The sequence below is a fragment of the Trachypithecus francoisi genome, unplaced genomic scaffold, assembly GCF_009764315.1.
Source record: "Trachypithecus francoisi isolate TF-2019V2 unplaced genomic scaffold, Tfra_2.0 Lachesis_group21, whole genome shotgun sequence".
In the NCBI taxonomy this organism is placed as follows: domain Eukaryota; kingdom Metazoa; phylum Chordata; class Mammalia; order Primates; family Cercopithecidae; genus Trachypithecus; species Trachypithecus francoisi.
The window spans coordinates 7528073-7543801 of NW_022681467.1; the positions used below are offsets into that span (position 1 = coordinate 7528073).

The following is a 15729-nucleotide window of genomic DNA, read 5'->3' on the forward strand; positions in this document are numbered from 1 at the left end:
ACACCCGTTGCTCCTATTTTTTTTCCTGACCCAGCTTCTCTTCCACATCTTTCAAACATTTAGAGTTCTCCTCCCAGATGAAACAGCCCCAGCTCCTTCAGCTCTTCCTTCCCAGATCCTTCAGCAACATGACCACATGGTGCTCACTCTCTGGTTTGTCTCTGTCCCTTTAGAATGGGAGCCAGGAACTGGGCTGGGACCAACAAAGGCCTTTAGCATTTTACCACCATCCAAATGTCATGATCTCCAGGACAAAGGTCGTATCTCTAGGCAATCTTCATTACCCCTTACTACAAGGACAGGCTGCAACTGTTCAATAAGCATTAATTGGTGGCAATAAAATGCTGTGGTGGGGAAACATGACAGCTATCCAGCAAGCCAAACCCTACAACTGAGTTTATCAAAGTGTAGGTTCAAGTAGCTTTAAAGTGAATTTGAATTCACTCTGTAAAACCCTGCTTAGATAACTCAAACAGCAGAGTTTCTGGGACCTCACTGCCCATACAGTTTAGGGAGCTGGCCAGGGTCTGCATCTGAGATGTAATGACTTCAAATCTAGAGTTTTAAACCATTGTGAATTATACTGGACCATCTGAATTGGTTTAGAACAAAGCAATCTGGCAGACCCTTTTCCAACTCTATATTCCAAGAGATGTGTTTTGAGCTTTTTTGTTTTCTACATTTTCTGATATAGTATCATTTGAAGTAGATGACTGGGTCAGACTAGACGGATTCAGAACTTATTATAAAGGTCACGGAAGAGTTTCAGCATTATAAAACTCACAAATAAGGATGTCTCTTCTATACACAAAAATATTTTTCAGAGAGGATATATGTGAGCATTATTAGAGATATAAAGCTATTAAATCATATGTCAAAAAATGACTACTCTGAGTGTGCCACCAGTAGACTGAAATTTAACTGAGAAATTACTTTGGCAGAATGTGATTCTTTCTTCCCAGAGTGCTGGGTGTGGTGACTTGGATACATGGACAACCACATAGCTACTGGATAAATGGTATCTGCACCACCCACCATGCTGAGGCCTTTCTCCACCTCCCAAAGGTGGATACACCAGATGTGGCTCCACACTTGGTCTCAGAACACTGTGGCCAACTGAAACTGGACTCCCTTCTGAGCCATACTCCCTTTTCCTGACATCTCATTTCCAAGTACAATGTCATCAGTTGTAAACTGGATAGACAGGCTCCCACCTGGCCTCAGGAGCCTGTGTGGGCCGGTCAGAGAAGGCCTCTTGCAAGAGGCTTATTTGAAAAGAAGTATAGATATGCACAGAGAGAGGTCAGACACATTGCATTTCTATGGACATCATCGTTATACAGAAACATAGCAGAATCTGTTTGATAATAAAGTGGTTTGTTGAGATTTAGGATTTTATTATTATTTATTTTTAGAAAAAAGAGAAAATTTACAAGATGCAAAGGTCTCACACAATACATTATCACTGATGATTGCTCTCTTGACACTTCAACAAGGGCCCTGGCTTATGAATCAGCAATAAAAAGAACATGGACAGTGTGAGTGTGTTGGAGAACCCCCGCCATGGATACGCAGAATACACCACAGTGGACTTGATGACAAATGATGCTAGGCCAGCCTGTTCCAAAAGCAAGCCAAGATGTGGCAGAAACCAACAAAGCCTTTCTGTGGGGGGCACAAGCGCATGCCTTCTACCACGTGCGCACCCACCCCCCGAGCCACCGGCAGTGCCCACTGCCTCATTCCACCACAGCAACAACAGAAAATGACAAAACGGTCCTTTGGTGTTTTTTGCAGAGCCAATCAGGTTCCCAACTTCTTATTTGTCTTCCTCTTCATGTTTCAGTTCCAAATTCTTAAAGTAGTGTAGGTGCTTAGCATCTTGAATTTTTCAGGATCCAGTTCTGCCCAATGATAACACACTAAAAAGACCAAAGAAGACATGTTAAGAAGGATCCCAATATTTGCCTTGAGATTCTATTAGCATAAGCATATAAGAGTAACAAAGTAGCTGAAGATGTTTTCAAGCTCATACAGCAACACCAGCATCAGTGTATCACTTCACTGTAAAACCTGCCATGTTGCCATGTATAAACCCCAATATCTTCTCCTCAAAGAGTCTCCAGTTCATTACAGCTCCATTCTTAGAGCAAAAGACACCAAGCCAAGTATCTGAAAACACTTCTAAATGGCTTTTGCATCAGAGAAGTCACCAGGCAAATTAGAAAATATTTTGAAGTAAATGAAAATACAACATATCATAATTTGTGATATTCACCTAAGGCAGGGCTTAGAGGGAAATTCACAGCATTAAATACTTATATTAGAAAAGAAAAAGGTTATCAAATCAATAATCTGGGTTTCTACCTTAAGAAATTAAAGAATAAAAGCAAAGTAAACCCAAAACAAGCAGAGAAGGAAGAGAATAATAAGGAGCAGCAACTGATGAAATTTCAAACAGAAAAAAGCAAGAGAGAAAAAATAAAAATAAAAATATCAATAAAATAGATAAGTCTCTGGCCAGACTTACCTAGAAAAGAGAGAAGACACAAATTATCAATATCAGGAATCAAAAGAGGCAACGTCAGTACAGACATTACAGACATTAAAAAGATAAAAGGAATATATCATGAGAAACTTTAGACTCACAAATTAGACAACATAGATGAAATGAACAAATCCCTAGAAAAGAGATATAAAAGCATCATTTCCAAATCCTTTTAACAATGAGGGAGGTAGAGGGATGGGGAGCTTAAGGAAATGCAGGGATGGGGAATAAACTAAATGCTTCGTCTTGTGATATTTTAAATACCACTCAAAGGATACCTGACTTTTTGGTACAGAAGTCCAAGTGTCTCAGGTTTCCTTTTGTAATTCTGAGGCTACAACAAAAACCAGCTAATATTGCCGAGATCTGTGATGCACGCACTTGTCATCCAAGAGTTAAACTAAATCTAAAGCCTAACAGAGGAGTTTCTATTCCCTCAGATCTAGATTCTAATTGGATGGACTTCAGTAAAAGCAAAAGGTTTCAGTAAGAGTCGGTATGCCATGGCAGTGCCATTTCCATGGACGTGCTTCCTGATACACCCAGCGCAGGCCACCTTCTTAAGAAAGGGTTGTATCACAAGCAGATGCTTCCGTAGACTAACAGCCCTCATTCCCCTCCGCAGCTGGAGAGCGAAGTCCCTGTGCATGACATGAGAAAGGCAAGCTGGAACCACAGCTAGCCCACGCTCTGCAGCTCTGTCTGCCACCATGTCCCCAAGGCCTACCCTCGTACCCCCAAACCCACCTGTAAGAGTCCTGCACACCTTCCTAAGAGCTTTCTAAAAGACAACCAGTGGGTGGAGAACAGACAACATCGTTCCTGGGGACCATATTACTTTCAGTTTTTAGTTATTAGAAACAACCCATTTGTTATTATATTATGTGGATGATGTTAACCCAAATTAAGGACCTGGGGACTATTCATACTTCTTTCCCTACCTTCAATACCAGTAACTGAAATTATGGAATTGTTCCCCACATTGACCTTTGAGAAACTTCATCTTCTTGGCACAGATTAAAATCTTTGGTTTTGAACTTAAGATGAGCTCTGGAATCCTGGTTGAATGTATTTTTCTTTTACATTTACTTCAATTAAATATTCTACAATATTCTACATTTTTAATGCATTGTGATAATAAATTTAGTCTTCAAATATTTGATGTGCAGATGGAAATTATAAAGCACACAGTAAAAGAATGACCTAGAGAAATGCTCAAGATATTCTGTTAAATGATAAAAGCAGTTGCAACTTTGTAAAGTTAGAGAAACAGATGTAGAATTATCTGTTTAGAAAAACTGTTCCAAAGCACTATGTTAATAATAATTATCATAGAATGATAAGGTGGCAGATGATTTTTATTTTCTTCTTCGGGTATTTTGGCATTTTTTATACTTTCTATGAATGCGCGTTAACTTTGTAATAAAAAAATGGCTTTCAAAAGAAATTTTATATGATAAAGATGATTTAGGAATTTCTATTCCCTACTAGAGAAACACAGAACTGGAAGAGATCCTGAGAAGTTTTCGCCAATGGATTCTCAAAGTTTTTAGGTAAACTTCCTAGGCATAAGAACTTTAGAAAGCATCTAACCTGAAGGACAAACCATTCAGTATACCTTTAGAATTAACTCTGCTACTACCAGGAACACGAATGGGCTGGCCTAATCATAAGATCAGTGTTAGTACCATGAGTGATTTGTAAACTACATACAAGAGATTTTTGGCCAGCAGTGGACACTGTTCCAGCCGAAAGCCACTGCCCACTACAATACATGGATTGGTCAACAGACATTGCTCTCTATTTCTAGTCTCACTTGCTAAAAATATCTCTTCTTGGCCGGGCGCGGTGGCTCAAGCCTGTAATCCCAGCACTTTGGGAGGCCGAGACGGGCGGATCACAAGGTCAGGAGATCGAGACCATCCTGGCTAACCCGGTGAAACCCCGTCTCTACTAAAAATACAAAAAAAACTAGCCGGGCGAGGTGGCAGGCGCCTGTAGTCCCAGCTACTGGGGAGGCTGAGGCAGGAGAATGGCGTAAACCTGGGAGGCGGAGCTTGCAGTGAGCTGAGATCCGGCCACTGCACTCCAGTCCGGGCGACAGAGCGAGACTCCGCCTAAAAAAAAAAAAAAAAAAAAAAATATATATATATATATCTCTTCTTATTTTCTTGAACTATAGAATAACCCAGAAGCCAGGGTGCTGGCCACCGACCGGGAGTAGCTGGAGACCACGCAGCTCACACAGCTGGAAGCATGAATGAGGAAGATGGGAGTGAGCTATGTGTGAGGTCCATCTGCCAAATTAGAAGTGCTGAGCAGAAGTCCTGTTCAAGCTAAACACATGGTTCTCCAGAAAAGGGTGGACCATTGAGGCTTGAAATCCAGAAACCCTGGATAAGGGGTAATGTGCCTCCCTCTAAGAGCTACTGAAGGGATGATGTCTATTTCCAAATGCATGTACGTCACATGAGCTACTGAGGACAGACACGACCTGGAGGCGGGGCACACCTGACAGGCAGTAATAAGAGGTGCCTGATACCTGAGCACCACAATTTCATAGTCTTATGAAAGAGGCTAGGGGAACCACCAGTTTCCTCCACCTGCTGTAGTTCTCTTTTACTGCCATCAACCACCAGGGACAGTGAGGAACATCTCCAGGGAGGACAGCCCAGGACCAGAAGAAAAGAATCCCTTCACAGCCCATGTAAACACTAAATCCCTCAAAGACTTCCAACTGACCCACTTCTGGCTTCAGGCCATTTAAGCAACCACAGGATACAAGTGCTAGACTTAGAACACACACATGCCACAGATCTGTTCTCCAAATCACTGTTAAAAGGATCAAGATTTTTTTTACCTACTTATTTCAGGTCTTAGCTGGTAATTGCATCTGAATTCATTTACCTAGAAAAGTAAGGCTGTTCTATGCAAAAACATGAGAGTTGCTGGGAAGTTATCAATGCAGGCTTCACTCTGACCTTCTAGCACTGTTAGATTCCAGCAAGCTCCCTCCATTGAACTGTCAAAGCAGAGAATCTCTTCCTTTGCTTGAGAGCTGATGGTCCTGACTACACAGATGAGAACATGAAAAGAATCATTCCTAATTATGAACAGAAAGTTTAATGCAATGCAATAAAACAAGCATGGGGAAAAATTCATGTCACCTGAAAGTGGTAGGAACAAACTCTGTTAGCAATTGGCTTTTATTTTTTGGCTCTAACTTATTCTCCCATCTATTATTTCCCATGTATACTGTGTATGTATGTGTATGTGTGTGTATATATATGTATATACATATATATGTGTGTGTGTGTATATATATATATCTCAAAGTCTTCTTTTTTTTTTGAGCCAGAGTCTCTCTTCATTGCCCAGGCTGGAGTGCAGTGGCACGATCTCAGTTCACTGCAACATCTACCTCCTGGGTTCGAGCAAGTCTCCTGTCTCAGCCTCCTGAGTAGCTGGGATTACAGGTGTGCACAACCACACCTGGTTAATTTTTGTATTTTTCATAGCGATGGGGTTTCACCATGTTGGGCAGGCTGATCTTCAACTCCTGACCTCAGGTGATCCACCCACCTTGACCTCCCAAAGTGCTGGGATAACAGGCATGAGCCACCACACCTGGCCAATGTCAGTCTTATAGTACTGAAAGTGGTTCAGATGATAGTGGTTCAAAATCATAACTTGATCCCTATAGGTTGGTGCTGTTTAGTTGAATTTTCTGCAATGATAGAACAGCAGCCACTAGCTGTATATAGCTAGTGAGCACTTGAAATATGGCTACTGTGACTGAGAATGTGAATTTTAAATTTTATTTAATTTTAATTTACATCTAAATAGCCACATGCAGCTAGTAGCTACTGTATTAGAGGGCACACTCTAAATTATTTGTAAGCCTAGCTCTGCACCTTAGCAATAGACAGAATCACTAATCATGGCCAGCTTCTTGCCAACTTATTTTCTAATAAATAATGGAGGTGGAAGCCTGTGCATAGAGAAAATCCAGTCCCACTACTGGTAAAGTAACATAACATGCATACTCTGCATCAGTGAGGAAGCAAACCAACCTCATGGATAGCAAAAATCCAGAGTGACACTTAAGGTTGGAACGGTAACCTCCAGGTAAGAAGAAAAAGAATGGGGCAGACAAAAATATTTGAAGAGATATTACTTAAAATTTCCCAAATGTATTGAAAGGCATAAAGTTACAAATTCAAAGTCAGTGGACCTAAAAAGATCCCCAGAATCAGACTGGGGCTATGACACAGATGTTGGAATTACAAGACAGGGAACTTTTTAAAACCATGATTACTATGTTAAGGGCTCTAATGGAAAAGTAAACAACATGCAAGAACAGATGGGTAATGTAAGCAGAGAGGTGGAAACTCCAAGAAAGAAACAAAGGGAAATAACAGAAATCAGAAACACTGCAACAGAAATGAAGAATGACTTTGACGGGCTCATGAATAATTTGGACACAGCCAAGGAAGAATCGAAGAATCAGTGAGCTTGAAGACAGGTCATTACAAACTTTCCCAACCAAAAATAAAGAGGAAAAGAATGGGAAAAAAAGAACACACTATCCAAGACTGTAGAGCAATTGCAAAAGATGTGCCATGTATATAACTGCAATACCAAAAGGAGAAGAGAGAACAAAGAGGAAATTGTGGAAGAAGCTAGGGGTATTGAAGTATTAATGGCCGAGAACTTTCCAAACTTAATGACAGACATTAAATCACAGATCCAAGAAGCTCAGAAAATATCAGGCAAGAACCACACCTAGGCATGTCATATCCAAACCACAGAAAACCAAAGACAAAATTTTGAAGAAGCGGGGAGCTGGGGGTGGGGTGAGGAGAACTCACCTTACCTACAGAGCAATAAGAATGAGAATTACAGGGGACTTCTCATAAGAAACTGCAAACAAGGAGAGAGGAATAAAAATCTAAATATTGAAAATGTTTAAATATTTCTTTCTCTCTCATGCCTTGGAAACTCAAAGCTGCTCCTCTAGGGCTGTGAGGCTCCTAGGGCTCTTTCTGTTTTTAAAGAAAGGCAAATCAAAAAAAAAACAAAAAACAAACCAGTCTAGAAGTCTATACCAGCAAAATTATCCTTCAAAAACAAAGGAAAGGTCGGCCATGGTGGCTCACTCCTGTAATCCCAGCACTTTGGGAGGCTGAGGTGGGTGGATCACTTGAGGCCAGCAGTTCGAAAGCAACCTGGCCAACATGGCAAAACCCCATCTCTACAAAAAATACAAAACATTAGCCAGGCGTGGTGGTGCATGCTTTTAATCTCAGCTACTCAGGAGACTGAGGCCCAAAAATCGCTTGAACCTGGGAGGTGGAGGATGCAGTGAGCAGGGATTGCACCACTGCACTCCAGCCTGGGTGACAGAGTGAATGAGGCTCCATCTCAAAAAAAAAAAAAACTATTTAAGGTAATGATAGTGACAATGTATTGAGTGAGTATCGCATATGTAAAGTGAAATGAATGATAGCAATGTCACTGGGAATAAATACACTGTTGTTATAAGGTGCCTGTTACAGGTGAAGTGGTAGAGTGTCATTCAAGGTGGACTTAGACTAGTTAAAAATGTATACTGTAAACTCCAGGGCAACCACTAAAAAAAAAAAAAAAAAATTGTTTTAAGTTTAAAAAAGATAAAAACACTACCCAGAGACATAGCTAGTTTTATACCATGAAATACCAGCACACGGACATGAAAATGTGGTATGAATGTTGATTACAGGGAAGCAAAGTGAAGCTCGGAGAATGAAAGGAGTCCTACCTTATATGGTGAAAAGAGCAGTGAAAAGGGATTGAACAGAAACACACACACACACACTCAGCTGCTCTAGCTCATGAGGAAGAAGTGTGTTCAACAAGGACATATCTTACTATTCAGACCAAGGCCACATTGAAAAAGCAAATCCATGGCAGCTTCCAAAACACTTTCTTGTTTGGTTTTAAGTGTGTTGCCATTTGAAGACAGAAATGTGGGGCGCCGGTCAGGAGCACGCTCCTCTCGCACCCTAATTACAGCAGCTAAGTCAATACTCAAATGGGGCAATCCTTGACCCTGCAATCAAATCAGAAACCACATTCTTTTAGTGAGAGGTGGCCCTAGCGCCTTTAGTGGTGGCCAGAAAGGAGAAATAATAGAGCTGCATCCTCATAGGAAACCTCGAATCCTCCCAGCAAGGTGAGAGAGCCTGAAGGATTGAGACAGAGGACAAAAACACAAGTTAATTTTAGCAGTTTCATGTCCACTTGGTAAAATAGGAAGCAACATTTGCAATGTGATAGAGAAATGTCAATGCCCTGGAAATGTCCTCCGAACCATGAAGGGTTTTGAAACATTTTCAAAGAAAAATATGCCCAAGATCATGCAGTTTCTCATTCAACTTTCTTTTGCCTTTTCTTTCTCTCTCGTGCCTTGGAAACTCAAAGCCGCTCCCTTAGGGCCTGCCAGATTCCCTAGGGCTCTTTCTGTTTTTAAAGAAAAGCAAATGAAAAGTGCTGCTCCCTTCATAGTGAGGGGGCTGCTGTTGTTCTGGGGACCAAAACACATGCCAGGGTCACCTTCTGTCTGTCACTATTTAATCCAGCTCTCATAGCTATCTGAATATTTGGTGGTGATTTTGTGGCCTACTGTGATGACAAATTTCATCAGAAGGGAAAACAAAACCCACGGGCAACAAAAAACCCCAAATACATCATTGGATACCAGTTGTCACTTGGTTCTGGTCCCATTTAGGGTCTTCAAATCCAGAAATATGGCTAAATTCTCGGAAGCAGGAGCACCCAGCCCCGCTCTGGTCCTCTGCTGGTTGTGGGCGGCTCTGAAGGACTCCTCCCTGCCTGGACATCTGTCCACGCCTGACACCGTCACTGCAGACTCTGATGTAAAGAAGTATAACTGGATGCCTATGGTAAACTGTCAATAAATGGTTTTCCTTGTGCATTTTGTCCAAAACACAGACACTACCATATACATTGGTATAAACAAAACGTGGCCTCTGTCTTTTCATGGGCCGATCTAAACTTGTTCATGAGCCTCCATGCGCTGAGTAGCAATAGGGGGGTTCCTGAGCATACAGAGACTCCATCTCACCTTAATGTCAACAGTACTCTGGGTCCACAGTGTCCTCCATGGCAGGGTGGCTGGTGCGGCTCAGCACCTGGGCCCTGGCACTGCACCACTGAGGGATGGCGGGCTACTTGAAGTTTGGTGTCTCTTGCTCAGGGACCCAGGGCCCTCTCTGGCTGACCTGGCCTCGTCTCAGTTCTCACCAGCACGTTTCACTTAGTCTCAGGTCTCATTAATGACAGACCCCTGCAAGTCTCATCTAGGAGGCCAGTGGAGGTCACAGCTGAGACCTGGAGGGACTGTCAGGGCTATGAAGAGCTGAGACCATGACCCCCGACCTCCTGATGAAGCTGCCCCTCATGGCCTCTGCAGCCGGCTCACCTCACCACTACTACCCAGGACCCACAGTCAGACACAGACCCAACAAAGCTTTCCTCCACACCCCCCACCAAGCAGAGGTGTGGAGCCTTCCCTACCCTACAGCGACGCTGGGCAGCACTCTCACAGGCCCTGAGGCCTGACTGTGTCTTGCCACCTCACGGAGTTGCAGCTGCCTCCTGGAGCCCTGGAGCCACCTGCACTGCTCTCCCTCCAGAATCCCCTTCACGGCTTCCAGGTTTCCTGCAACCCAACCCCCATTCCCCCACTCCAAGGATCCCAGCCTGGAGCACAGCCAGAACATGCCAGGGGCCTCCAGCTTCTCCTCCATCTGTCCCTCTGCTCCTTCTCACTGAGTCTCCTAACCTGAAGGCTGAGGCCAGCCAGGAACTTCCCTCCATGGCTCTCTTCCTCCCCTTTTGCCTGCCTCTTCCCAAGGGCCACCATGATGGCATGGCTGCAGTGAACCTGACTTATAGGGAAGGGGAAGGAAAACACAACTGCCTCCTCCTTTCCAAACACTGCCCGTGGGGTCTGCTTCTCTTGCCGCCTCCCCTCTGTGGCTGGCCCTATTTGGCTGATTCACAATAGCACCACTGACCCCAAGTTCTATCCTACCCAGTCTGCACTACCCTGAGAAGGAAATAAGTTTTTAAAATGTCATTAATGTGAGAGAAGCAAGAAGTAGATACCTACGAGTCCATGAGAATTTCCCTCATAAACTTAGATGTTGGGAAAAAATATGCAATGTTCATGCCTGCCCTTCTTTTTATGTGCTCAGTTTTCCTTCTATGAGCATGTTCTCCTGTACGTTCTGTGACACACGCAGTTACTGTCCCCTCCTCTGCCCATGAGACCCTCGGGTGTTTTTCTTGCCCACAGAATTAGCAAAATTACTCCCAGGCCACCCAGGGGCCACAGAACACTAACATCCATGGTGTATTCTCTACAGGAATTACTCTGAGGCCAAATCTAATGCAAATAGAAGTCTTTGAGTTGTTATGTTTTACAAGAATTTTTAAAGTAACAAAACTCTATACCCCTTCAGAGATTAAACCAAAGATTTTCAAAGCACTGATCAGATATAAAGCAAAAATCAAGACATTAAATTTATAAAATGTATTAGGTTAATAATACAAACCAGGAAGGAATCGGTTAGGTGGTATTCAAATTCTTCAAGCTGTTTTGAAAATACAAACCTCCAAGGCACCTGTGAATTTGTATTTGCGTGTGTGTGTGTGTGTGACTGCCAGTGTGTTTAGCTTGGTAATCTGGGTCTGGTTGCTGGGAGACAGGGGCTCATATGTTTCTCCCTCTCCCATTCATTAAGCTCATGATGGGAGTCTAAACATTCTAGTTGTTTGTTTGTTTTGTTTTGTTTTGTTTGTTTCTGAGACAGAGTCTTGCTCTGTCATCAGGCTGGAGTGCAGTGGCGCAATCTCGGCTCACTGCAACCTCCACCTCTCAGGTTCAAGCGATTCTCCTGCCTCAGCCTCCTGAGTAGCGGGGACTACAAGCGCGTGCCACCATGCCCAGCTAATTTGTGTGTGTGTGTGTATTTTTTGTAGAGACAGTGTTTCATCATATTGGCCAGATGGTCTCAATCTCCTGACCTCATGATCCGCCCGCCTTGGCCTCCCAAAGTGCTGAGATTACAGGCGTGAGCCACCACGCCCAGCCCAAGTTGTTTTGAACCTGTTGTTAAGGTCCCAATTCACTGCACGAAAGGCACAGTCTTCAACAGAACTGGAAGAAGAGACATGGGTCATGCCTGGGCATTAAGGCTGAGAAGCTGCCCTGAGCCCCAGGAGTGGAAACTGGAGTGTCCAATCTGTTTTGCTTCTGGACCAAGTAACTACTAAAACTTGGCCTAACCAATGTCAATCCCTGCACCTTTCATTCAAGGGACAGGAGCAGTGCTGGGATGCTCTCTCCGTCATGCTCCCCTGTGAGCCAGGGAAGCCTGAGAAAACACAGAAACACGGTGGGGAGGGAACGCGCCTGCTCCCGCCCTGCCCGGGCTGCTGGGGCCAGTTCCAGGCACCATGACTTCCACCTGCCTGCCTTCCACAAAGCACTGCTGAGGGAGATGAGTTTTCCTCCAATAGGAGAAAAACCATAGAACTTATTCACTGTCACCCAAAAGTCAGCAGGATGGAGATAAGACCTCGATGAGTTTCTGAATTACTGCTCGACCCACTTAACTAGCACAACTGAAAAAGTATCTTAAAGGGCCACTCTGTGCTCTGTCTTCACTTAGCACATTTCACCTCTTTGGATTAAGGATTTCTGGACAGATTATAAATCAGAAGCACCAGCAATATCTGTGATGCCAAAACTGACCACCAACTTTAAGCAAATTATCATGAAGTTTTGGAGGGGCGGGAGTGGAAGTTTTATGTGACATCCCTTCCCTCTGAAGCATACTTCAGTGTCCCATGCATACATGAGATACGTAAGCCAAGGCTGGTCACCACCGTGCTGTTGTCTCCCTGCACAACACTGGCAGGAAAACACAGTGATGAGGGAACAGTCAAGAGGACAACAGGACTCACTGGCCAGCCCCTCCCCTAAAACCATCTATGAACCAACAATCCACCCTTCCTGAGCTCTCCATTCTGTTCCTCTCGTCTGCGTATCTATTTGGGAGCCGGTGCCACTGTGCCCAACTATTACTAACGAATCTTTTTAAACATTTTTCTTAAGAGACAGGGTCTCACTCTGTCGCCCAGGCTGGAGTGCAGTGCTTCAATCATGGCTCACTGCAGCCTCCAACTCCTGAATTCAAGCAATCCTCCCACCTCAGCTTCCTGATTAGCTAGGATGACAGGCAAGCGCCACCATGCTCAGCTAATTTTTTTTTTTTTTTTTTTTTTGTAGAGATGGGGGTCTCACCATGTTGCCCAGGCTGGTCTCAAAACTCTTGGGCTCAAGTGATCCTCTCGCTTCAGCCTCCCAAAGCGCTAGGATTACAGGCATGAGCCACCACACCTGGACTGATATATCTCACTTCCTGGTATTGTGGATCCTAAAAGCCGTTTCATAGGTACATTTCTGACCCTTGCTCTCTTTCAGAAGAGAAAGAGAAGGCTGAAAACGACCTTCTGGATGTTCTTCTATCACAATTTGGTGTTTCCTGGGTGAATCCTGTCTCTAACTTGGTTTTAATCACAGTCTGTGAGTTGAAAGTTCCAAACTGTATGTCCGAGACCTGGCTCCCCAGCTCTAAAGCCACAGACTCGGCAGACCACTGGCATCACCAGTGGTTGCCAACAGGCACCTTAAACACAACACACCCAAAATAGGTGCCATCAGCAACCCCCATCTTCCTGCCTCATCCTTCTGGATGTCTCCTCTTCCAATCTAATCAATCTCCAAGTTGAAATGATTCTATTTCCTTTATATCATTCAATCCCACTCTTTCCCCTCTGCTCCTAGTACAATTTCTTCCCTGGACTTGTGCAAATAGGCCTATATGCTTCCAGCCTCACTCCCCAAAGCTGCTAGAGTGCTCTTTATAAACTCTGTGTTTGATGATGTCACTTGTATACTTAAAACCTTTCAGAGGTCCCTCCCACCCCAGGATAAAATCCAAATTCCTCAGGGTTGCATACCAGACCCTATACAATCCAGACCTCCTATTTCTCTAACTTCAGATCTACTCCCTGCCCTCCCACTCCACTTGGCACTCAACACTCCCACCATTCTGCAATTCCTCCATTCCCAAACTCTCCTATCCTTGCCCCTCAACCCCCAGACAGCATTTGCACTGCTCTTCTCTTGGCTCAGGCAGCCCTCCCCTGCCCTTGCCCCTCATCTCCCTCCCCACTGCCACTTGTCCTTCCAGGTCCGGTCCCAGGCCTCTGAGGGGCCTCCCCTGACCTCTCATCTCCACCCCACACCTGTTCACACCCCTGCCACATGCACGGTGCTGCAGCATAACTGCTCCTATGCTTCTCCCTGAGCCTGTGACTTCCCTATGACAGGTCCTGGGTCCCTCAAATCTGTGCCCAGTATTTGGTCCAGTGCCTGGCAAAATAAACAGTTTCCCTGGGGGAAGGAACTAGGCACAGTGCCATCAGACGGCTGCATCACATTTTCAAGGCCTCTGATGTTCAGGCAGGAAGGTGGACTCTGTGCTACAGTGAGCCACAGTGAGAAGAATAAAATGCCGTTTTAGGAAAAGTAAACTGGCAGTGCCACACAGGCACTGTGAAGGATTTTGGAACACAGGGCAGGTGGTGATGAGAGGAGACCGCTGAGATGGCAGTGCCCCTTGCTGGGGTGGCTAAGAGCAGGACGGCGATGTGGGAGCACAGGTGGACTCTGTGCATCTGTGTCTGGATTCTGCATCCACAAGTGCTCTGCACCGACAATCACAGCAGCAGCTGTGGACTGGCACAGGCACCCAGGGAAGGTGGCACAAACAGGTTCCACCCCTAGGTGGGCACCCCAGGCCTGTGAGTATGCCACCCTCCTGCATCTCAATGAATAAAATACAATCTTATTTGCTAACTGATATGGTTTGGTGGTCGCCACCCAAATCTCATCTTGAATTGTAGCTCCCACAATTCCCATGTGGAAACACACAGGTGGAAATTTATGGGAGCTACAATTCAAGATGAGGGACCTGGTGGGAGGTAACTGAATCATGGGGGCAGTTTCCCCCATACTGTTCTCTTCGCAGTGAACGAGCCTCACAAGAGCTGATGGTTTTATAAGGGGAAACCCCTTTCACTTGATTTTTTTTTTTTTTTGAGATGGAGTCTTGCTCTGTTACCATGTAAGAATTGCCTTTTGCCTTCAACCATGATTGTGAAGCCTCCCCAGCCACGTGGAAATGTGAATCCATTAAACCTCTTTATCTTTATAAACTAGCCAGTCTCAGGTATGTCTTCATCAGCAGCGTGAAACTGGACTAACACACTAACTTTTGTCTCCATCCTAGAAGGCAGCAGATTTAAGGAAGCTATGGATGAACGCCTGTGAAATGAATGAATTCAACCTCAGCAGCTATTCCCTCCTATTCATTGCTGCTTCCCCAAAATGTGGGAAGACGAAGCCAAGCAGGGAAGCTCCTACCTGAATTCTGCCTCCTGAGCTACGGCTCCCGTTCAGAGGACACGTCACCCTCCGCCCCGCTGCTGGCACTGCGGTCTTCTTTTCGGGGAGTGTTTCTTTCCTTGCTTGATTCAGAAGGTCCCTTAGCTCTGGTCTTTTCTTTTCTCTGCTGCTGTTTTTCAAGCTTTGACAGCTGATTAAATAAAAATAAAAAAGAATATTTTACAAACACAAACACATGCCTGTGTATCCCACACACCAGTGACTTCCCAGGTGGGAACCATTGAAAAGGGTTTTTCTGATAACCTGGCAGAACACAGTGGTTCAGATATACCAAATTATACACAGAATGTTTCTCCAACAGGCACCCGAGTCACTGAAACAAATCATTAGTAACAGGAGTAATCACTCTCAGACTTTTCCCCGACCATAATTCAACCTGGCACACAGCATGAAGGAGTGGCCATACCACAGCCTTCCTCAACAGCCTTAGAAGAGCTCCATACACGAAGGCTCTTCATCTCTTACTTTTGTCTTTGATAGTTTTCTTCTCATCAAGTTATCTTCTTCTTGCTGTTTTCTTTTGTCTTTTTCTTTTTTTTTTTTTTTTTGAGACAGGGTCTCACTCTGTTGCCCAGGC

At 44.4% G+C, this 15729-nt stretch overlaps 1 protein-coding gene across 1 annotated transcript in view; it reads right to left on the reverse strand.

Moving 5' to 3' along the window:
• Nucleotides 1-1373: 1373 nt before the first annotated feature.
• The window catches only part of DTD1 (D-aminoacyl-tRNA deacylase 1), a 188825-nt gene continuing 174469 nt past the window's right edge, over nucleotides 1374-15729 (reverse strand). Inside the window, exons 5-6 of the mRNA XM_033185494.1 lie at nucleotides 15111-15282; nucleotides 1374-1922 (exon numbers count right to left, since the gene is read on the reverse strand). Coding sequence (XP_033041385.1) covers nucleotides 15130-15282 — 153 coding nt within the window. The 3' untranslated portion in view covers nucleotides 1374-1922; nucleotides 15111-15129. The remainder of the gene's footprint in view (nucleotides 1923-15110; nucleotides 15283-15729) is intronic.